At 35.4% G+C, this 22,200-nt stretch overlaps 2 protein-coding genes across 2 annotated transcripts in view; one reads left to right on the top strand and one right to left on the bottom strand.

Moving 5' to 3' along the window:
• Window positions 1–2,029: 2,029 nt before the first annotated feature.
• Tim10 (translocase of inner membrane 10) lies at window positions 2,030–13,402 on the bottom strand. The gene is made up of 3 exons (XM_067106552.1): window positions 13,122–13,402; window positions 7,928–8,334; window positions 2,030–3,209 (listed from the first exon to the last, which is right to left on the bottom strand). The coding sequence occupies exons 2-3, from the start codon at window positions 8,098–8,100 to the stop codon at window positions 3,092–3,094; spliced, it is 291 nt and encodes a 96-aa protein (XP_066962653.1). The 5' UTR covers window positions 8,101–8,334; window positions 13,122–13,402; the 3' UTR covers window positions 2,030–3,091.
• A 2,510-nt stretch (window positions 13,403–15,912) lies between these two features.
• The window catches only part of Marf (Mitochondrial assembly regulatory factor), a 48,682-nt gene continuing 42,394 nt past the window's right edge, over window positions 15,913–22,200 (top strand). The window contains exon 1 of the mRNA XM_067106234.1: window positions 15,913–16,003. The gene's annotated coding sequence lies outside the window, so the exon portion shown is untranslated. The remainder of the gene's footprint in view (window positions 16,004–22,200) is intronic.

Below are 22,200 nucleotides of genomic sequence, written 5' to 3'. Positions count from 1 at the left end.
GAGGGGATCATCATATCAGTTCCTTAATTTACCCAGGATGGATTTGCATTCCAAAGCCTGTGACAGAGAGAGCTGTCAGTATACCATATATCTCAGACTATATACGAGTGCCTCCATAAATTCTTCCTTCACCTTGATGGCTATCAGTTTATGATTAATACTATAATTGTTTCAACCAGACCACCTGGTCACATTAAGTACATAATGCTGGTCCAACAGATTTGTTCTTCTAACTAAAATTTAACTATTGAGGGTGGTGGACAGCTAAATGGGAGAACAAAAAGAATGGATGAACCCATTTCAGGAACTGAGCATATAGAAATAACCATCATCTATTGGCCCATAAGCTACTTGAAATACAAGCAGTCATACAGAAAACCAAGCAATGTACAAGTGCCAAAAAATATACCAGATAATTCACCCTATGATTATGGTGACATTTGTTTTATTTAAGAATTACTGTCGATCACATCTTCTATGAAAATTAAGCCATTTACAAGTCTAATATCCTAAACTTATCCACTAATAGAAAAGTTTTCTGACCCTTTACCATTGTAATCTATAACAGAAATACTTTAATACCTAATGTCTCTTTCATCCAGATATCAGGAGGCATGACTTTCCAGCCCATGTATCATCACCAATAAGGTTATGCACTGACATTAACATACATCAAGGAACAATAGCATGCAAGCCAAGTGGTGTGAAATGTAAGTTTTATCTTGAGCATATGTTTTATTCTCAACCGAAAACCATCGCTGATGTTTTTTCTTAGTTAATTTGCCCGATATAGTTCCTGTGTTCCTGAATTTGTCAACTTTGTTCTTTGAAAGAATGTGTCCTCTGAAGAAATTTCTACTTGAAAACTTAATTGATAATAAGTCAACAAAAACATTCCTTTACGATTTTGGGGATAAACTGATCCCAATGCTTTAATGTCTTTTTTCAAATAATTTAATATTCTTGCATGTCTAACCTTCCACAAGGTTAGGCAGAAAAGTTCTACCTCTTCAAACAAAAATTTGATGGAGACAATACTGGATAGCATGTTATTTTAATGTCACCCAGTTACTACTTGCACACTATAGACTGAACACATCTCAGTTTTTTATATCCTTTCTCCTCATTTCAATTTTTCCAGGCCATTTAAAGACAGTTACAGTCAATAACACAAAGACAGTAAATACTCTTATTTACTCAAAGGACTTTCAGCATTCAACTTTGACATCAATGAATCAAACATTTCATGTTGAGCAACATAAATAAAACTCTGTCTAACCTCTGGTGTGCTTTTCATAATTTTTCCATCAGAGAGGAAATCTCTCTTCCCAATTCATCTAGAATTCTTTAAATTTGTCATTAAGGACCCAGGAATTAGGAATAGAATGATGGAGGTACTTCCAAAAGCAAATGAAGCTAGAATGAAAAAAAAAAATCATTACCACCTATGGCATGCAATGTGAAAGGCTTGTGTGAAATGCCACCACACCTCTTTCTTGTGTTTTCATTTTCACAAATCTCCAGTCTCACAGTTCTCATCCAAGTAGGACTGGGTCTTCTCTAGTGGATTTTGTAACTTTAATGGTTGGGCAAGAAACATAAGTTAAAAAATTTATATGACCAGCAATACAGACACCCACTACGAGAAGTTTTAGAACAGGAAAAGTGAGGAGTGATGTATATATCTCTCTCATTCTCTATGGTAACTATAATTAAAGATCAAACTACATTGCCAACGACTTGTTCATGAATCGCAAAACTCTCTTTCTCAGGAAGTTATATGTTAGTATACTTACTGACTACGTATGATGCCAACCATAGATTGTTTACCATAGTTCTATAACCTTTTTCAGAAAATTCAAGTACGTCATAAATAACGCTAATGACATTTCTTGCTTAACCTTCAGGCCAAATATTATTTCTCATATTTGTAGTATCTGTAGAAAATACACCAGAAAATTAATTTTACCAGTTATTCATCATACTTACAAAATCTGTAGAAAATAATTCAGAAAATTAATTTTGCCAATACAAGTTAATGACTTTATTTACATTTTCTTAAAAGACATCACATACAAAAGACATGTAAAATTATGAAAAAAGTAAATACAGGAATTACCAGTCCTTTAAAACTCACTCGGACGTAATAAAGGAAAATACTGCAGATAATAAAAAAAAATAACTCTTACTTGTAATTATTAAAAATCTTAGGACCCATAAATGTATGAAATTATGATGATTTTAGTGGTCAATAATCGGGAATGCTCTAGGAAAAGCTTAGTTTGAGTAAAGCAAAAACTGGCATTCATGCTACTGATAATCTGGGCATTCAGTACTTTTCAGTACATTACATACAAAAAAAAAAACTTTAAAACAGTACAATAACCTTTCTTAAAAAATTTTTTTAGATGCATTACAGTCAGAGAAAAAAAACTGTAAACCTTTCAATACTTGGTAATCACTTCCTTGAAATCATCTCTGAATTCCTTTTTTTACCAAATAAACTTTGAAATTTAGGAATATAAACCCATAAAGAAATATTTAATATTTCAAACCTGAATAAGGAATTACTAACATAACGAGAAATGCTCAGTAAAAAAGAAAAGTGAATAAAGAAATAAAGTAAAACAGAAAACTGAATAAAGATCATAATTTAATACATAAATACATTCATTCAATAAGGACCAGAGCTGAGTCTAACTAATAAATGTATATCAGTGTCAGATGAGGGCAAACTCAAAGTGGGTACAATTTAAGTCTTATGATGGCCAACAAGTAAATAAAGTACCATACTGTATGACATATTCCTGGGACATAATTATGGTAACAAATAGGTTTCATTTTAAAGAATAACTTTCTTGAGGATAACTACTAACCAATGACTTGTACCTAACCTTGCACTATACAGTACTATTTTTTATTAAAACTTTAAGCTATCTACACCACCACAGATACACTTAAATGTATGGTACAACAATCTCCACGTAAAAATGGATTAATCTTCCTAGTCTCCAATTTGCATTAGCACAGTATTTTCATCCTAAGGAAATTTTAATATTTACACATTCAATAACCTTAATAATAGATGTTATTACTTGATAAGGCCCTGTTCTGCAGCTATTTTCTTCAGTGCCTCTTCATCTTGTGTAGACATTGTTTGCAACTTCTTACCAACACGCTCATGTATCTCCCAATACTTGGCAACGCACCTACAAAGCAAGGATAAATTTTTATAATGAATGGTCATTACATCATAAAAATACACTTATTGATTTATGAATCATATATATGAAAACAGTATAGCCAAATAATATACTCATATAAAAACAACCAATTCGCATCTAAAGGTATAAAATAGAAAATCAAATTTGTTCAATTTTAAATTACATAAACAATTTACTTATCTATAAAATCCCATACAGTAACACTGGCCTAGTATCAAGTCATTCAGTAGGTATACAATTTTTGGGGTGTTCTCTTAGGGAAATACCCTACAGCTATGACACAGAAACCAACTGGAAGGCCTGGAGGTGGGTACTTCCAGAGACTTATTTTTATAGAATGATTATTTTGAGCGTTATTCGTTAAAAGAAGAAGAAGAAGATGTTATAGAATGTACAAAGCTCTTTTTTCTTTTGCTATATTGCAATTTAGGAAAAAATAATCATAATTTTAATGGGGCCCTGGCATCTCATTGGTCTCCAGACCTCTTTTATAATCCTTGCTACAAAGTACTGCAGTCAATTAAGTATTTGATGCATGTGAAAACAAAAATATCACTCATCACCCATATAGAACCTGCAATGTTCTTTTACTGTATAAGCAAATCATGTTACCATTCCCATTTCTTACAGGGTGGGCCAGAGGATTTTTCTTGATGAACTATTTCAGACTTCATTCAATATATTACAAAATCTTAAAATTAATGATTGGATAAACTGAAAACATCAAAGATTCTGACATACTTTTTTCAAAGATTTATTTCCAATGCTTGATATACTTTGAGTTATTTTGCATGCAGGGATCAGGTAATATAAGTTATTCATCACATACTCATGAGTTGGAAGTGTGTGCCCAATTCATAGGAGGGATAATATACATCACTTCAGTGTGGGTTTCTTTTTGGAATGCACAACACCTCCAATCATCAGCTAGTTTAATATGTTGTTACTGTCAGATTCTTTACCCTCACAACCCCTTCCATATTCTGAATATGATGGGTTTTAGGAGATAGTAACAAATCACTAATAGGAACAGGTCTCTATTTGATCTAGTCATAATGACTGCAGCTTTGATTGCCTCATACGCATCCTCATTTTTCTTAACGGTTATACGAGCAAGGATGCAACATATTTCAACACTTATATAAGCTTCATGTAAGGGGAATGCAAATGTATCTGATGAAACTATGGATTTTCAGGACAATTTTGAAAGCCTTCTAAAGGACTTGAAAATTTCTAGATTCCCTACCAAACATTTGATGAGTAATTGCAAAGAATAAAAGGTGTGGGTGATGACAGAACTAGCGATTCACCTACTTCCCTGCAAAGGCCAACTATAGATATGTGTTCATGGTGCAAAGGATGAAATTTTGAGACAGTCATGGCAACATTCAAATGGTAATTCCCATTACCAGTAACACCAATCTAAATTTCATGCAAATTTTAACATTAAACCATGAAAGAGCATGACCTAACCTTGATAACAGTATATTTTTGAAGCAAAAAAATTACTTGCAGGTTTTTCATTCAAAACTGGGTTCAACTTTGCTGAAGATATGGAGCAACATTGACACACCAAACTGTCTATTATATACTCCATCATGTGTTACAATGTTAATCATTACCACAATACCTGGTCAAAAGACCAAAAATTAGAAGAGAATTCTTTGATATTAGTTTGGTCAATGGAGCTCAATAGACAAATTGAACTCCACTCAACAACTCAACAAGATTCCAAAAAATTAAGGTGTCACCAATACAGGCCAAAACCTGTTTTAATGAGCACAAGATATAAATGTGTCAGTTTTCATTTTATCCTGGCCTTCAAGCTACTTTCAACGGTCTGTTGACACACACAATCAAAAAGCCCTTCCCTACCATGCCCAACCCTCCTCCATCATCCAAACTTGGGACAAGAGTAAGTGTATATTCTAATGGCAGTCAATAGGCACAAAATAACTCCTCTCAACAATCTTCAACAAGATTCCAAAGATAATTAATGTGTCACCAATACAGGTGAATTTCTCTTTTAATGAGCACACTCAAAGATATAAAGTGTCTTACTTAAAGATTTTATCCTCTTCAGATACTTTCAAATATATACTGTAACAATGAATCCATTTTGATTTTAGTTACCAAGGGCGTTGAAATTCGTTACTGCTTCAAGATTACAGGACATCAGCTTGGTCTGCCACTCAAGAAATGAATTTATTACTCTAGTTTTGATAATTTCTAATCAGCAAGCCTTTTGTAAACTTGGATAACTTGAATATTACTTCTTCATTTTTTGCTAAAAAATTATCATAATGTACAACTAGTGTGTTTGGGTTTACTAACACAAATTTATGTGTATAAATCTACTTATACACAGATTACAGCAAAGGAGATCACTTTTACTGTGATATAATTTAGAGACTCACACTGTCACTGACCACTGTCTGATGGCTCGTACAAAATGCTACTGGTTCTCATTCAAGTAATTCATCTCCCCTACACAACATCCTGCTGGATAACTTTCATCTGGTCTGAATCTTAAAAAAGGTTGTCCCTCAGTAATTTTATTTGGTCGAATGATTGCACAGTGATATCAGTGTTGCCACTTATTAAAACTGAAAGGTTTTTGAGATAATAAATAGTCACTGACAGAAATTGTTATTTTTATCTGGTTATAGTTGGCATTTGAGCTAATTTATTGGCATCGTCATTTCCCTGTATGCCCACATGGGCAGGGAAACATCTTTCAACATTTACACCCACTTGTTATCCAGCTTATGTATGAAATGAAAAACTAATTTACTGAACAAGCTATTTTTAGAATAATAATTTAGAATGGCTCCTACAGCACTTATAAAGGAACTATAGACTACATTTTTCTGGTAATACTACAAGTTCTGCTGTGACAACAAGCAATGTTAGGTAAAGAATGTACTTGTTTAATCTGATGATGTGGCAGCTAATCCTGCACCTGAAAATGATTTGGGACTAAAAAAAAAAAAAATAAACCATAGTGTGGACCTTTACATCTTATAAAGTACCAATGTTTGTTGTCTAGAAGAGTAGACTTTTACTTTTTCATTATTACAAGGATGCAGCTTTTCTTGCAATAAGGCTAAAAAATCTTTGAAACCTCCCCATCTACTGTAGCATCTTTGAGAAGGAAACCAGGATGAAACTAACTGTCTTGGCTCTAAAGAAAAGTAAACTTACTAACAATACATACAAAAATAGAATACATATTGCATACACTGGGATTATTATTACTATATTAGATAAACTGTATTCATAAAAATTAATTAATTTTGACAAATAGAGTACACTGAACTTGCAAATACACCACTAAATGAAAAGTATACCCACAAATACAATGCCATATGGAAATTACCATATATGACATCTAAGACTTCAAGTCACACATTAATAAAAAAGGCCATTAACAAACTTCTGTAAAATAAAATGACTATGCAAAAAAAAAAAAAAAAGGGAAAATCAATCACACGATGGTCAGTTTAGTATAATAAAAGTGAAAAGAGCTCAGATTCCAGTCAACAGAAGCTAGGAACTAGAAAAGTCAGTAGAATCAAAGTAAAGGAAGACAGCACTTTACAACTGAATCTCCCTTGAATTTACTAACAGCACCAATATCCATGACTCATCAACTACAAATGTTCGACATTCTACAATAATGGGAATAAGACTTAAGGTACTTGACCTCACGCTAGCTTAAGAGGATATTAACACTGATATACAATGAAGCAAGCAGTACACATTAACTACCAAGGTATGGCATTCAAAATGATGGTGGAAGGTCTTTACTGAAATAAAGTTAATGTAATATTGTCTAAATTTGCTGAGAAGCAAAAAGAAAAAATAACCTTATTTTAAAAAATTTAAATAAGGCATTTAATAAATGTCAGTTAAACAACACAAAAAATGTGTGAAAACACCTAGTATCTTGTGTACATATCAATGTTCAGGAATTCAGAAAACTTTCCTAAGTAGTCCCTGTTAAAATGGGTGTGTGCCTTCTATGGTCAGACTTCTATACCCCATTGAATATAGCAATTGCATTAATAAATTATATTTATCAGCAAGGAGAGCCTAACTGAAATTCCGAGTTCCTGGAAGACAACGAAGTATAAACAGTTTCCGGTATCTAAAACTGCAATACATCCAGCACAACTGAGGTTCCAGAGGTGACAGACTAATTACAGGTAATGAATTGTAAAGGCTACTGCTTATGCTGTACACTGTATTTCAAGCATCAATATGCTATACAGACACCAACCTACTTATGAACATTCAACTTACAAACATTCCAAGATACAAACAAATGGGATAGCAAATTAAAATTGTGTTCAGAGCGCTCCCCTTTGCCACCTGTAAGTTCAAGTTTTGTTCTGCATGCCAATTCTATAAAATACAGCACTGTCTGTACAGTGGATTGGGTTTTAGGATGAAAAAACATACAGTACTTAATTGGCTTTATATCATACTGTTTAAATAAGTGCGAAGAGCACAGTTACCAACTTACAAACAATTCAACATACGAATGTCCATCCGGATGTAACTCGTTCATGAGTAGGGTGGTGTCTGCATAGCTAGAAATAATAAACCTGTTGTAAAAATTTCATAATAGCACATGTAAAACCACAGTTTGTATGTGTAAGAGAATATCACTTTATAATACAGCACATTAAACTACTGACCTGTCTATGCAAACAGCTTCTCCTTTTGCTATTTCTGAGTCTTTGTATTTTGTTGGTATGCATTTCTTGTGACAAGAGCTTGTCATGCGGGTATACATATCAGACAGCATCTCAATCTCCAGGTCTTGCACTAGTTTCATCTGGGATTCATTGAGTGCTGGGAGCCCTGCCATTTTGAGTCACAATTCGTAACTACAGTATTACGTACAGCAAAAAAAATTTGTTGGTAACTTGAGTAATATCAATTTATGGGAGTTATTTAACCGGTGAAATTGCGTTTTACTTCGTACTCTCCAGTATTTGCGTTTTTCATTCGTTCTCTGACTTTCATGGATTCACGACGCTGGCCATCAATTACAGTCTTCGTCGCAACAAAGCCTCCAACACCAAGAGCTATCACAGTTGCCCTGTAAAAATAAAATCTGAAGTGAATTGGAACACTTGGCACCAAATCAAATATTGAGTACTGTACTGTATTATATACTTTATTAGTTATATACTAACAATACCAACAACAAATAATTATACCTTTTATTTCGGTTAAAAAAAATCATACCAAAGTAACATTATCAAGTAAAGCATGGAAATTACTACTATACTACATTGCTAAATATGCACTTAATAAAATCAAAAGCATTTTGTATAATTAAACAGGTTCCATAAGTTACTGGCAGCTGATGTAAGATATGAAAAAAAAATTTAATACATACAGCAGAAGTAGCTAAAACTAATTTTAACTCAGACTGACTAAAGAATACAAAATTTACTGTAAAAAAAAATCACTGGCATAATCAGTACCCAAAATCCTATGTAATCAAGTAATTATTCACTCATACAATTGTGACATCAGATTTCTCCCCTTATTCTGTCCTCATGTCTGCCATTCCTTTGCCACAGCAGGAAAACTAGTCAAAGCAGGAGCATGACCTGTGTTTGATACTGCAAGGGTTTCTCTCTCAAGTAAGATGACCAAAATGGGGTCCTTAACAGGAACAGTAGCAGCAGCAGCAGCAGTAGGGGAGTCTTTAACCAAGGCTAAATGATCTAGAGGAGCAGCAAAAGATGGGCCTTCTGCAATACCAAGGGATGGACACATCTGCAAATACTCCAACAATGCAGACATAACAGGAGCTGACAAGGCAGAGGTAGTTGATGACAAACCATGAAACTGCGCTGCAGTCTCACCTGGGGGAATTTGCCATGCACACCAAGGCCATTACTGACCAAGAGCGCACATTAATCACTTACCTTTCCCTGCAAGTATCAACTTAGACCAACCCAGAAAAGATCAAGCAGAATGGGGCAGACACATATGTGGGATGTCACAGGAGGAAGGAAGGATGCAGAAAGATTTAGCAGTATATGTTACCCCCAACGACACTGGGAAATGCTTTTTGGCCTTTCTCTGTTTTTTGTCACACCTCTTCCACTGCGAAGTAGACCAACCAGCATACTCCTCACAGGGAGAACCACAGCTGCAGGCCCTACACTTTCAAAATGAACAAAAAAGGTGAGGATCCACCAATACTGTATTGAGGACAGACAATGGCCACAAATCTGCTCATGCCCTGCACACCTCCACTGTTCATATTTTTTACTAAACACAAACAATTCCTATAACTACTAAAGTCTTCACTCAACAGTAGCCAAAGAAAAAGTGCTGGGTTTCAGCACGTGAGTGGGATACTCTCCTACTCACCCAACTATCTCTGATTAACCACTATTCCTAGCTCCCCCCTAAAGAATACTTTGTAATAAAAGGCAATAACACATCTTGTTTTTGTTTCTAATTTGGTATTTGTGAGAAATATTGTCACAAATACCAAAGTAGAAACAAAACGTAATTATTGAGAAACTGTATTTAGGGATGTCAAAATTACACGTTTGCTTTAATATGGTGCCTTATTTATCACTGATCACTTTTCAAATTGTAGTTCAGTCTGTGTACTATTCTAAGTCTATCATCTTTGTAATGATTAACAATAACATTAGCTAATGACAAACTTTTTGTCAAACATTTTGGTTACTTAACAAATCATGCATTTTTTGTACTGGCTGCTTGCTACTGACATTGAATTTTACAATCCCTGATTTTTTCAGGATGTTTTTAGTCTTTTGTATCTATTCAACCAAACACTATAAAGCTTTTCCATTATTCATAAAAGTTGATCAGACAGGAATATCACTTCACTGTTGCAAAAAAAAAAAAAACAGTGAGCATTTAGATGATTCTACTGAAAATAAGTTAATTTTTGTTATGGCTAAAGTTGAATAACTAGAACTACATGCTATTAAGTTATACATAGGTTTGAAACTCAATGAAAGTTTACAAACATTAAGAAGTTGCTGATAACTGAAATCAGAATTCAAATGTGGTTTCTCTGATAGCGTTTCATGTTTCAAATGATTTGACTAGTATTATCAATGGAAATGCTTTGTAAATTCATCCCCAACCCCTTTACCTGTCAATTTCTATCTTAAAAAGTGACACATACTGGTAAAAATAATGTTAGGTACTTCTATCATTTTCAAAGGGGATGTCTCCTTGTACAGCATACTATAGATACCACTACCACTATGGGGACCATGTATGGACCCAAACCCTAGATTATGTTAAGCTGCAGCCCTGTATTTTGCTCAATCACTTATGGCACTCTACTTTGTAATAGGCTTGGCTCCCAAGGCCATGGTATGGTACCAAGGTCATCAGTTAGGATAAGCTATGAAGATTAGGTCAAGATGCATCCTTGTGCATATCTGTTTCCAGCCCAAAATTATCCAGCTTCCCACTGGGAGCCCACAGTATTTTTAGAGATAGTGGGGATGTCAAAATGAGTTAAGAATGCATTTTCTACAAAATAAATGTCAAATTCATCAAAATCATGTGAAAAACAATTGGAAAAAAAATTATTAAGAAACTTGTATGTTTCCTTGATATAAAAATCTGAGTTCCCTTAATGCATATCTTTTGAACATGTTGGACTGGTCGTTGAAGCTCGGAAACAACATTTTCGATTTTGGCATCCTCTTTTGCAAAGTTGTGGGTAATCAGACAGGAATGCTCTGGCAGAGCAATTGAAGCATGGTTAGAGCTGAGATCATAAGATCTCAGGTTTGTATATCTTCAAAAAAATGCAAATTGTCTTGAAAATTTGCCATTTGTTACTAAAAGGATACACACCAAAGCCAATGTAGACAGAGGGGTCATGTGGTCTGGCCTAGACTAACCCTCACCTTTTAAAGGATACTTACCCTTTTGGCAGAAGGGATTGGAAGGGAATGTCTCAAGATCAAAGCTGATTTTGATCTGACATCCGGAAATGTCAGCTTCCCCCGGTCAAGTAGGTGTCCAAGGAAAGGATAATTCCCATAACCCTGCTTCATCCTTGCACATGTGATACCCCATAAGCTAAGGGTCCATGCCAAAGTCCAGTTTCTTGTTATTTCACTTTGTGAAACTAAAGAGGAGCTGTGTTCATTAAGCCTATTTCTGTGGGTTGTGGCCAGCTTGAAAAGGATGACATATTTCAACCGAGATGCATCTTAACCTAACCTATCCTACAGCAACATAGCCTGACTTGGCTGGGAGGGTTTAGTCTTCCCTGCGCATCTCCAATGTGACATCGCATAGCAAAACTGGGTGCACTACGTATTTTGCAATATAAGCCCATCACTCTTGGAAAAAATAAGACTTACATTCTGATGAAATTTAAGCTGTCAAACTAAGCACTGGGGTTCTTTCAGCCATTTAGCGCTTAGGACAGTGAAAAGCTGGTGCTGAAGTCAGACTGCAAGATACAGAGATTCAATAAATAAAGGAAATGAAGTACATGGATGCGGCCCAAAGTCAGGAGAAAATCCTACAGTCAGAGGTGTTGGACAACAAATCTGATGAGAGAGAGCAATTGTGAGATATAAAATAAAAGGGAAAAAAACAATGCAGCTATGGCCAAGGGGCAATTGCAAAACACTCCTTTTAGGATGCAGCTAAGAGCCAAAGGGACACTCCAAACACCCTTTGGTAATGCCTAAAATGCACCATGTGAGTACCAGCACCTGGGGGATGAACATAGCATAAATAAAAGACAGTAACATCATAAACATACACACTCATAAATAAAAGGAGGTAAATATTACGGTCAGCGACTGGCCAGAACTAGGCCGCGGTAGCAGTCTTCAGCTTAATCTAGTTCCTCCTGCCTAAATGGTAGGATAACTACATTAAAATAAAAAAAGTGGGTTTGTAGCCTACCCTCAGTGGAACAAGCACTAAGGGACAACTTGTCAAATGCCAACTGAAGTATCACAGAATTACTGAAAAACCTACCCCAATAGATCCAAATTTTGGTCCAGGCTTGGGAAGCCTTTTCATTGGGAAATGAACAGGCTTTCTTGTGATTCTTAACCTGAGGTAGAACTATATAGTAGCTCCAAGCGTCGGCGACTACCTTCAACTTAATCCTTTTTCTTACAGTTTTTTGCTGCTAATTATGAATTTACCTATAGTTTTAATTCTTTGGCGCTCTATGTAATTAACCTGTAATTAACCGCAGGTCCATCCAACAAGGGCTTCTTACTCGATCTTCTTCACAAGGCAGAGCACGTTACGGGCCTGTTTCAAACGGTTCATATCCTCGTCCGCAAGTGTAATAACTTGTTAATGTATAAGATCCAACCTGCCCGGCCAGTACTAAACACTGCAAAGGGACATTCCATTTGGCCGACAACAAACAGATGCACCCCCGGTATCAGAACCCCTAAAAGTGTAGAAAAATCAGTTGAAAAGGTAAAAACAGGCGCGGAGCTAATACATAGAATTACCCTAACCTATTTATTCAGAGGCTTACAATCAACCTAGAGGTTAAACTTGATCTTTATATTTACAAGCTTTTATAACACTTGGCCTATACCCAAATGTCAATTTATCAGTTACGTATCTCTTTTACAGTTAGCCTATTGTAGGAAAGTTACACACACTGCACAGGAATAATGAATTCATAGGAGAGTAGGGCCTACGGCTTGCTCTAGATGCAACAGACTAGTGTTTCTTAGAAACACCCCCGAAGACCTGACTGTTGGTAAATCACAATTACCGGCGATGTCAAGCTTAACGTTGTTTATATACCCTTATAATTCCTGTACGTCTACCATATTCAGGTCTAAAGTAACAAAACCAGAAACGGCTGATACTTACCAACCGAAAACTATCTTAGCCGTCTTAGTATTAAGCATCTGTGAGGAATTAACTCAGGGAGACACAAAACATAACAACGAAGGTGTATACATGTGCTGTTACGCCTACAGACTATGCACGCTTGGAGTCTTGGACCCTCACAGCTGACGAGGTGTTTCATAATGTCTTCCTCTTCAGATTTTCTTCTTGGACACCGTTGTCAGCGAATTATCACGCCGATTGCAACCTTTAGTGAAGGCAAAGAGATTTACCTTGCCTTTAGTAATGCCAGAAAGGCACCACTTTGTCTTATCGAGAAGTCCATGTCAATAGAATCAGAGTTTTACTAAATTATTAACATTCCATTGATCAGAGAGAACCATGATTGATATCATTGTTCCTAAAAATAACGGAAACAACCGCATTAATCATTTATGCAGCTAGCATACTCTTTGTGCAAACTCTGTCCTCTGTTTTCATATATATACAAAAAGTATGCTAGATGCTGAAAGATTAAGGAGGTTTAAACTATTTGGAAACAATGGTATCCAATACATGTTATTTTGAGTTGGAATTTAGTAAAAAATATAATAAAAAGATTGGGCCGGGTAATGGGGTTAGAGGATTGCAAATCAAACAATGGGCAGGCCGCATAAAATTTGGAAATCACGACAGCAGAATTATACAGAAGGAAAACATCCTTCAAGGAAAGAAAATGTCTAATTTGATGAGAATAAAACTGATTTTCTATAACGATATATTGTGCAGTGCTTTCTTATTAAATACCATTGTTAAAAACCACCATATCTGTTGCTCATTTCATTCATCTGGGACTCTTCTACACTTTTTGTTCAGTAGGTTCTTTTTGCTGTTCTCCACTGAAGGTTCTTTGTGGGACCCACAAACTCATTTGATATAGCCACTTGTCAAAAGAGACGTTCTATGAATTATACGGCGTACTCTACTGTATATCAATTGCCAATTCCACACAATCATAACACACACCTAAAGAATAATTTTTTCTTTTAAGACTTGACATTTATAGTCCTCCTAATATCAAGTGAAATTTTATCAGACATTATGGGGCTGAAAATGTGAAGGTTATAGACCAACATTTTAAGTGCATATTGGCTCATATAATTTGAAACCGTCTGTAACTATCGTAGGTAGATTATCACAAATGAAGCTGCAGTAGTTCACTTTACTGATGACAATTATTCACAAGATTCTTAACAGAACACTCAGCAACATATTTCTTTTAAAGCATGAAATCTATAATTAATTCAGTAATGGGATTATTGCAAAGTGTAGCTGTCATTACTGCATTGGGTTAAGCTATACAATCTCATTAAGTTAAAAATCTTGTCGATTATTAGGATGAAAATTACAAACTCATACGCACTTTACTTGACTTTGCTGGAGTTATTCCGAGTCCTGTCGGCCACAAGTATGTAATACAGTTAAAATAATGGCCATTCCAACAAATGATGAAGTACTCTCCTGGTGCGTAGCGTAATTTATCTCTCATTCTGCAGTAAAAAATAAATAAATAATAAACTTGCAATTTGAGGTTAAGATGTGCATTTTTGTATCTGTAATGAAACTTTCACTACTACAAGCTATTCCAAAAGGAAGAAACCGCGTACGGCACTAATATTTATTCAAACTCCATATTTATCAATACATGCGTTGCTTGCCAGCTCTTGATTACCCCCAGACAATTGATCATGACCTTCAAAGATGAACTATCATTACCGCAAGTTGTGTTCTTTCCAGAAACACTGTTATTGATGTGGTTTGGTGTCGCATGCTGTGACCCTTATGGTAATTTACGCGCGTTGTAGCAATATTAAATATTATTTAAAATAAATCAAATTATATTTATACTCAAAATAAAGAATCGTTAGGAGTACCTACAAGTAATTTTGTATATGAAAATATAGCTTTTGTGTTGAACGTTTCCACATTTTGCTCCGAACCACTTTTTTAATAACTGTTATGTATTGTTGATCAGCTGTTTCAAGGTATGAAAAGCACAGCTGTAGAAAGCAATAGTTAAAACGCCGTCGTAGATGCGATTTTATCCGTGACTTTTAGTACTGATAATATAGCGTATGACCTTAAAATAAGCAACATAAGATTTTTCTCTGTGAAAATCTTCGGTATTGCTATTTTCTCCTGACGGTCGTTTCATCAGTCACCAAGTACATCGTCTGCAGTGATACCACTGCTAGGGGGATTTCTTGATTCTAGGGATCTGACCATTCGTTTAGGGAATTCAGGATTGAGCTCAAATTAATGTCGCTTTTAGCATGAAACATGAGCGAGAGCGAGCAAAAACATGCATTCGCATGCTTTAGCTGTTTAAGTGCATACATGATGTGTGCGTGAAATTCCTGTCATATTTATTTAATATACTTCCGCACTGAGTCATAGACACTGTTGTGTAATACACCATGTAGAATAATTCATGTAAAGTTAGGAAATGTGTAATGTTTTATCATATCATTATAGAAATGAACTCATCTTGTGTATTCGTTAATTTTCTATCAAAATATTAGTTGCTTGATCTTGACGGATTAAGATGTCCACAGCTTAACATAAGTCAATTACATACCGAAAATTTCCTTCCCCCAGGTTTACATTATTTGACTATGTTATGTGTGTTTGTGTATGTTCATGAGAGAGAGAGAGAGAGAGAGAGAGAGAGAGAGAGAGAGAGAGAGAGAGAGAGAGAGAGAGAGAGAGAGAGAGAGAGAGAGAGAGAGAGAGCGTAGGGATGTAGGGAAGATTTTGTGTTACTTTAGGGGAAATTTCTTGGACTATTTTGGCAATACTGTTCAGTCGTCTAGTGTGTATGTGAAAGCAACTGGATTTTACTTATTTTGAAATTACGTTGTCTGGTAAGGTTCCTGCGTATATTGCAAGTATGTTGAATGGTCGTAGCTACAGTTTCTGAAAGGAGATATCCAACAGATAACAGTATATTAGGAATTTGACATTTATGGAGTTCGAGTTAATGAAGGCAATATTATTGTTGTCCTTGCTCCTGCACCCAGCCGTAATCTTAATGATTTCTTTTGGCGAGTTCCGTCGTTGGAAATTCTTAGGAGCAAATGCGATCTTTTTCATATTTAGGAACATTATTAGTTGTGCTAAGTCTAGTTTTCAATAGGTAGCGTTAGTTTTGTATTTCGCGTCGAGTGTTATAGGACTCCCGGCAGGATTGCCTGTATCCAAGGAGCCGTTCTCCGTCATACGAGTTGTAAATTACAGTTAATGGTAGGATATTTGTTTCATCCATTCTAAAAGGGGGAAACTTAATATAGGCAAGGATTTCCTGAAGGCATCACACCTCAATTAAAATGAGGTGCTCGCCTAGGTTAGCCAAGCCGGGTAGCCAAGACCTAGGTTTCTGCTGGGTGGGTCATCTTCACAGGAGAAAAAGTTTAGCCAAATAAAAAAAGATTTGTTTTCTGACTATTTATCTAGTAACCGAGTTTAGCCACTCCAGATGCCACTTCTCACTATCATAAACGAATAGCCTAATGGTTGAAAGTAGCCAAGTGATTGGCTTCAACCAACCATGTAGGCTATAGGCCAGTGGTCTAAGCCTGCCTATCTAGTGGCCCCCATATGCACTTTTATTTAAATTGTCAATTGGCCTTAAGTAAATTGTCTGATTTCATTATGTATGTGCAATATTTGCAATGATAATTTGCACATGGCAGGAACTGACAGGTTTTCTTTCTTGTATTTTTTCCTATGAGAATACAAACCATTGCCTTTTATGCCGGAGTAGCCTTCAATGTGAGCTGTGAATGGGCTTTTAACTTGATAACAAGGAGGGTTAATAGTTTTTTCCTATAATACTAGTTCTTGATACTGGAGTTTCTTGATTTGTTCTTGACTTAGCCTAATACCAAAAGCATATTGTAATGTATTGGAGGTTTACTGTTACCCAAATATTTACTGATGAGTAATGTTACCTACTCGAACTTTGCAAAGTTCTTTGTTTATATTTCGACATATATGCAAGTGGGGTTTCTGATTGGATTTTGTTTGCCCTGTGCATTAGGGGTTAGGAAAGCTGGCATACTTGCAACATATTTTGTTATTTTCACCAGGAAGTATGGATTAGTGGGCAATGCTGAAACCTGATTGGTTCTTTCATTCTAAGTTTCACCAAATAAGCTGGGTTCCAGAATTCAGGTGTTGCTTGAAAAACCTAGCCTTGGTTCTCAGTTATGGCTCCTTTAGAGCAGCTCTCTAGCTCTTGTTTCTTGGATTAATTCAGTCATATTAGCCAGATATAGCTGCTTTCCAGCTTGTGCAACCCATATTGCACAAGTGAGGCTCTAGATAGTCTTGCTATGGGTCAGGGCCCTACTGCTCTGGCATCCTTATGCCAGACTGAGTAGGAGGTTAAAGGAGTCATTTCTCCCCCTTGCTCACTTTCGTGAATAGGATCATGATATTTTTAGGTGGGTTTCCAACTACCAGTCAGTTGGCAGAGATGACCTCAGAACTAAGGAGTGAGGCTGCTACCTGAAAGGCAATAGTTTGCATTCCATAGGAACAAATAACACATTTGTTAAGTTTAGTATTTGTATTTTTCCAGGGTATACAAACTAGGGTCTTTTATCATATTACCTACCTCAACCATCCAATTTGGTTACTGATGCCACAGGAAAAGTGCGTGGTGGTAGAAGTCGAACACGGAGTGTTCCCTCACATACCTCCCAAAATCAGTTACTATTATTAATTCACACTACCCATGCATCTGATATCTAACCCCGTTTCTTACGACGCTCCTGATTGGCCATTGATCAGCCAGTCACATTGCTGGAAACTCGTCAGTCTTTTCCAGCCGTCAAGTAAAGTAAACATCTACGCTTGCAACATCCTCAGAAATATGTCTTTAAAAAAGTTATAACTTCTCATTACACCAGTTTTACCCAAAGAAAGTAGTGTTTTCCCGGTTTCATGACTAAACGTCAGGCCAATGATTTGGCGATTATAATGATATATGAATTATGTACTTTCCATAAACTTAATGCTAAAATGTATAGTAAAATAAACAAAAAATTTTTAATATAAAATATATTCTGTAATTCCTTACATGACATTGCAGTGCATTTATCATTTATCGTCTTGTGTTTCATACAGTATCATAGCTTAAATGTCATGGATGACAATGCTACCAAAAAATTATAGGTGGGGCTATCAATATGAAAATAACAAGCAAAAGATTATATTACTATATTAATATAACTATACATATTTTAGCATCAAGTTTACTGAAGTACATAATTCATATACTGTATCATTATAATCCTTAAATCATTAGCATGACAATGTTTAGTGATGAAACTGAGAAAACACTACTTTTCTTTGGGTAAAACTGAGGTATAATGAAAGTCATAACTTTTGAAAAACATATTTCATGGTGAGAGGTCGCAGTATAGTAGATGTTTACTTGGTGACTGCTGGAAGAGACTGACGAGATTCCAGCCCTGTGACTGGCTGATCAATGGCCAATCGCGAGCGTCATAAAAGACGCGGTTAGATATCAGATGCACAGTTGGAGTGAATTAATAATACCTTGTTACTGCACCAAGTTTCAGTGACTGATTCCAGCTCACACAGAGTAATATTCCTTCACTGAAGGCTCTGGTTTGTATACCTAAGGAAAAATATGAATTACTTGAAATTTTTTGTTTTTATACTGCAACCCAACTATCTTATCTTACTTTAAATGCAATAGTGTAAATGTTGCACAGAAGTCTATAACAATTGCCTTTAGGAATTTCACTATTATTAATTGGAAAGTTGTTTGTATCAGTTGAATGTTGACATTTGTGTGTGATGTATGGCATAGTAGTTCACTACTGTATGGCAAAAGAATGTTTTTACAAAATTTTTGTTATGATTAGCCATTTTTTGAGCTAAGTACTGTGTAGTTCTTTCCTCTTATGTGCATCTGTCGGGTCATGACCCTTACACCTTTGCAAAGTGAGATTGCTTGAACATAATTAACAAATCATCACAGGAGTGGTAGGCTAGTGGCAACCAAACATCGTGTATGGTAACCTTTCTTAGGGTGTGTGGTAAACTATGATATAATACAATATCTGTATAGTCTATTGAACCTATTTTTCGTAATGCTACATCCCTTTCTTGAGCGAAGTCTGCATCTTTGCACTCCATGGAGGAAAAATTCATGGAGATGGTTATAAAAATGGATTTGTGCAAGAAATTTACATATTGCAGTTGTACACATAGTGCAGTAGTGGGTAATTTTTTGTTTAAAGATTTACTGGGAAATGAGTGTGATATTCACTGACCTTATTGCCAATAGGGTCTTTTAGTTTAATTTAGGATAGATAGAAGGTCGAACAGTGAATGAGTGAATTGAAATGTCACTGAGCCAAGATTCACAAGTTCATGGTGCTTACTTATTTTTGTTGTTGTTATGCAACAGCAGGGTTGTGGTTAAAAGCTTAGTATACTGAAAGAACTTGAAAATTGTTAACTCTCTCTCTCTCTCTCTCTCTCTCTCTCTCTCTCTCTCTCTCTCTCTCTCTCTCTCTCTCTCTCTCTCTCTCTCTCTCTCTCTCTCTCAATTTTCATAAACTGTCATTGTTTTTGTAGTCTGCCAACTTTTACTACCTAACTCTCGTTGGTTATTTAACATAGTTTTGCTAACATGGTAGGTGTATGTGTTTGCATAGAGTATTGTTTGTGCTTTGCATATTCTCGTTCAAAACTGCGTTCAGTAGTTTTTCTTTTGAATATAAGTAAAAGTGTAACGCTGTTAACTTTCCACCTGTATATTTAGGACTTGTTGTGAAATAATCAATCACCTGAGGGAAAGCAAGCAGCTATTAAAGCAGTTGCCATGTTATATCTGCCTTTCTTCCCTGACTCCTTCCAAGTTGATACTCTTACAAATACTGTAGATACAAAGCATTTTATAACAATTGATCTCACCAGAATTTGTGTAGTTTTTATTTTAGGAAGTAATAACCATAATTACTGTAGTGGGAACCTTTATATTTTCTCTGTTGCTTAGATATGTCCACTAATTTTGTGCTGTTTGCAGCTTCACTTGTGGAAAGGATGCATCCCAAACACCAGGTATGGGTTAAGTGATCTAAAAGTGTCATCATTATCCCAAAATGTAGTTAATATCCTTTGCTATGATTATTTAAATGTCTGATTTTGTTTCCTTTTTAATGTTTATATATTGTTATCATCATTATTATTATGCATGGATTTTTGGCCAAATGCTTTTGTTAACAAATTTAACATTTCTTTTCTTTTATAAAATAAAGTAGTAAATATGACCTTTATGTTACATCATTTATATCGTGTTTTATTGAGTCATTTTACAGTGAAAGCATCACTTTGGTTCTAAGAAAGAATTTTTTTATTCATTGCATCATTGATGATGTATAGCTGTGGTGTTATCTATGTGGTATTATTATGAGAAATGTTTTTCAACAAAAAGTGAATGCAAGGGTTAGGCCAGATAGAATGCAGACGATGTGTTAGGTGTGGCTTTTATGGATGTAATGAAAGATCTGGAATTGCAATTGTTGGAAAACCTTTTCTTTTAGGTAATTTTTCTTGTTGCTCACTTCCATGTTATAGGCTAGTTATTGGATGTATACAGAAAATATATGATGTAGAGATACAGCATGGTATTTTATACAGTCTTATTGTTCTTGGTGTCAAGAGTTTAAACAATGATCGCTTTCTTTTTGTTCTTGGTGTCAAGAGTTTAAACAATGATCGCTTCCCTTTTGTCCTAGCATTACTTGCTTTGTAATTGCTTTTCCACTGCTAAAGATATATGACTGGAATGATATGTACAGTAGTACTTGTATGGGAAACATGTCCTAACACTGCATGCAGTCTATGTAGCAAGATCAATGCTTGGAAGAACCAGGATTGGCTCTGTACGGTTCTGACAACCTAGGATGTTAACTGCCTCAGTTTTACACAACCACATTCCCAGTCTTCATCTATTCAGACAGATAGATGTGTAATTTTGTAAATTTTTAGCATTGTAGATCAACTATAAACCACTTAGCCATCTTGCCTGCTTCCAAGTTTGAGTCATAATGGGCTAGGTACAGTATATGCAGTGCAGGGCAGATCCCCCATGCAAAAGTTTTGTAATATAAATTGCATAATTTCCCTTCATTTTGCATATTTAACTTTAAAATTTTTTGGAAAGTCACATGGTTAAATACAACCTAAAGCCTAGTTGTGTTGTAGGAATTAAGATAAGGAAAGAGCTTTACAGATAAGGGATAAGATGCATTAGTGGTTAAGATCTAGATACAGATATATTGACAAACTTCTCTGGAAAGGCATTTACATTAAGGTCTAATGTTTTGAATGCAAGTTCCTTGACAATCATTATCAAAGGTCTGAAGTCTACTGTGCAGTACAGTAACTGAGGCTGGTTAAAGTAATTTATCATACCTAAATTATTGTTCTATGATTTTTGTTTTCAGTTAAAGGCATAGGAAATTATTTTCTAAAAAAATTTTGCTTACAAAGCTGGTTACTGTAGGCTATAACATAGACAAATTAGTATATTAGTCGTCATTCACTTGAGCAGAAAGCTTTCCCCAATAATTCTATACTATTGCATGCTTTTTTCCATTGTAGAATTGATTTCTCATTAGTCTTGTTTGTTTGAGTGCATTAATAGAAAAACAAAATTTTGTATATCTACTGTATATCCTCCTGATGTTATTTGTTTTATATACTCAATTAGAACAGATTTACTAGGCTTTGAATAACTTCAAAATTGAGCATTGCTGTTTGTAAATAATAGATGAGGCCTTCTCCTCTTTGGAGTCCTATTCTGCCTGTAGAGTGCTCTTGTTCCATAACTGTGTTTCAGTACTTCCCAAGGAGACTTGTTTCTTTTATATTTTATTTTCAGCAGTGCCAACTTAGTCATTTCAGCCTTTTCTTTTATTCAGTCCAATAGGGTGTATTTTTCCAGGTTTAAGTTTGTGGGAGCCTGTTAATGTAATCACTGTTATAGAACTACGTTATCCACTTGCCATGTCAAAAT

This window comes from Macrobrachium rosenbergii, chromosome 7, assembly GCF_040412425.1.
Source record: "Macrobrachium rosenbergii isolate ZJJX-2024 chromosome 7, ASM4041242v1, whole genome shotgun sequence".
NCBI lineage: Eukaryota > Metazoa > Arthropoda > Malacostraca > Decapoda > Palaemonidae > Macrobrachium > Macrobrachium rosenbergii.
The sequence above is the reverse complement of the archived record's forward strand: the minus strand, read 5'-3'. Positions and strand labels throughout refer to the sequence as shown.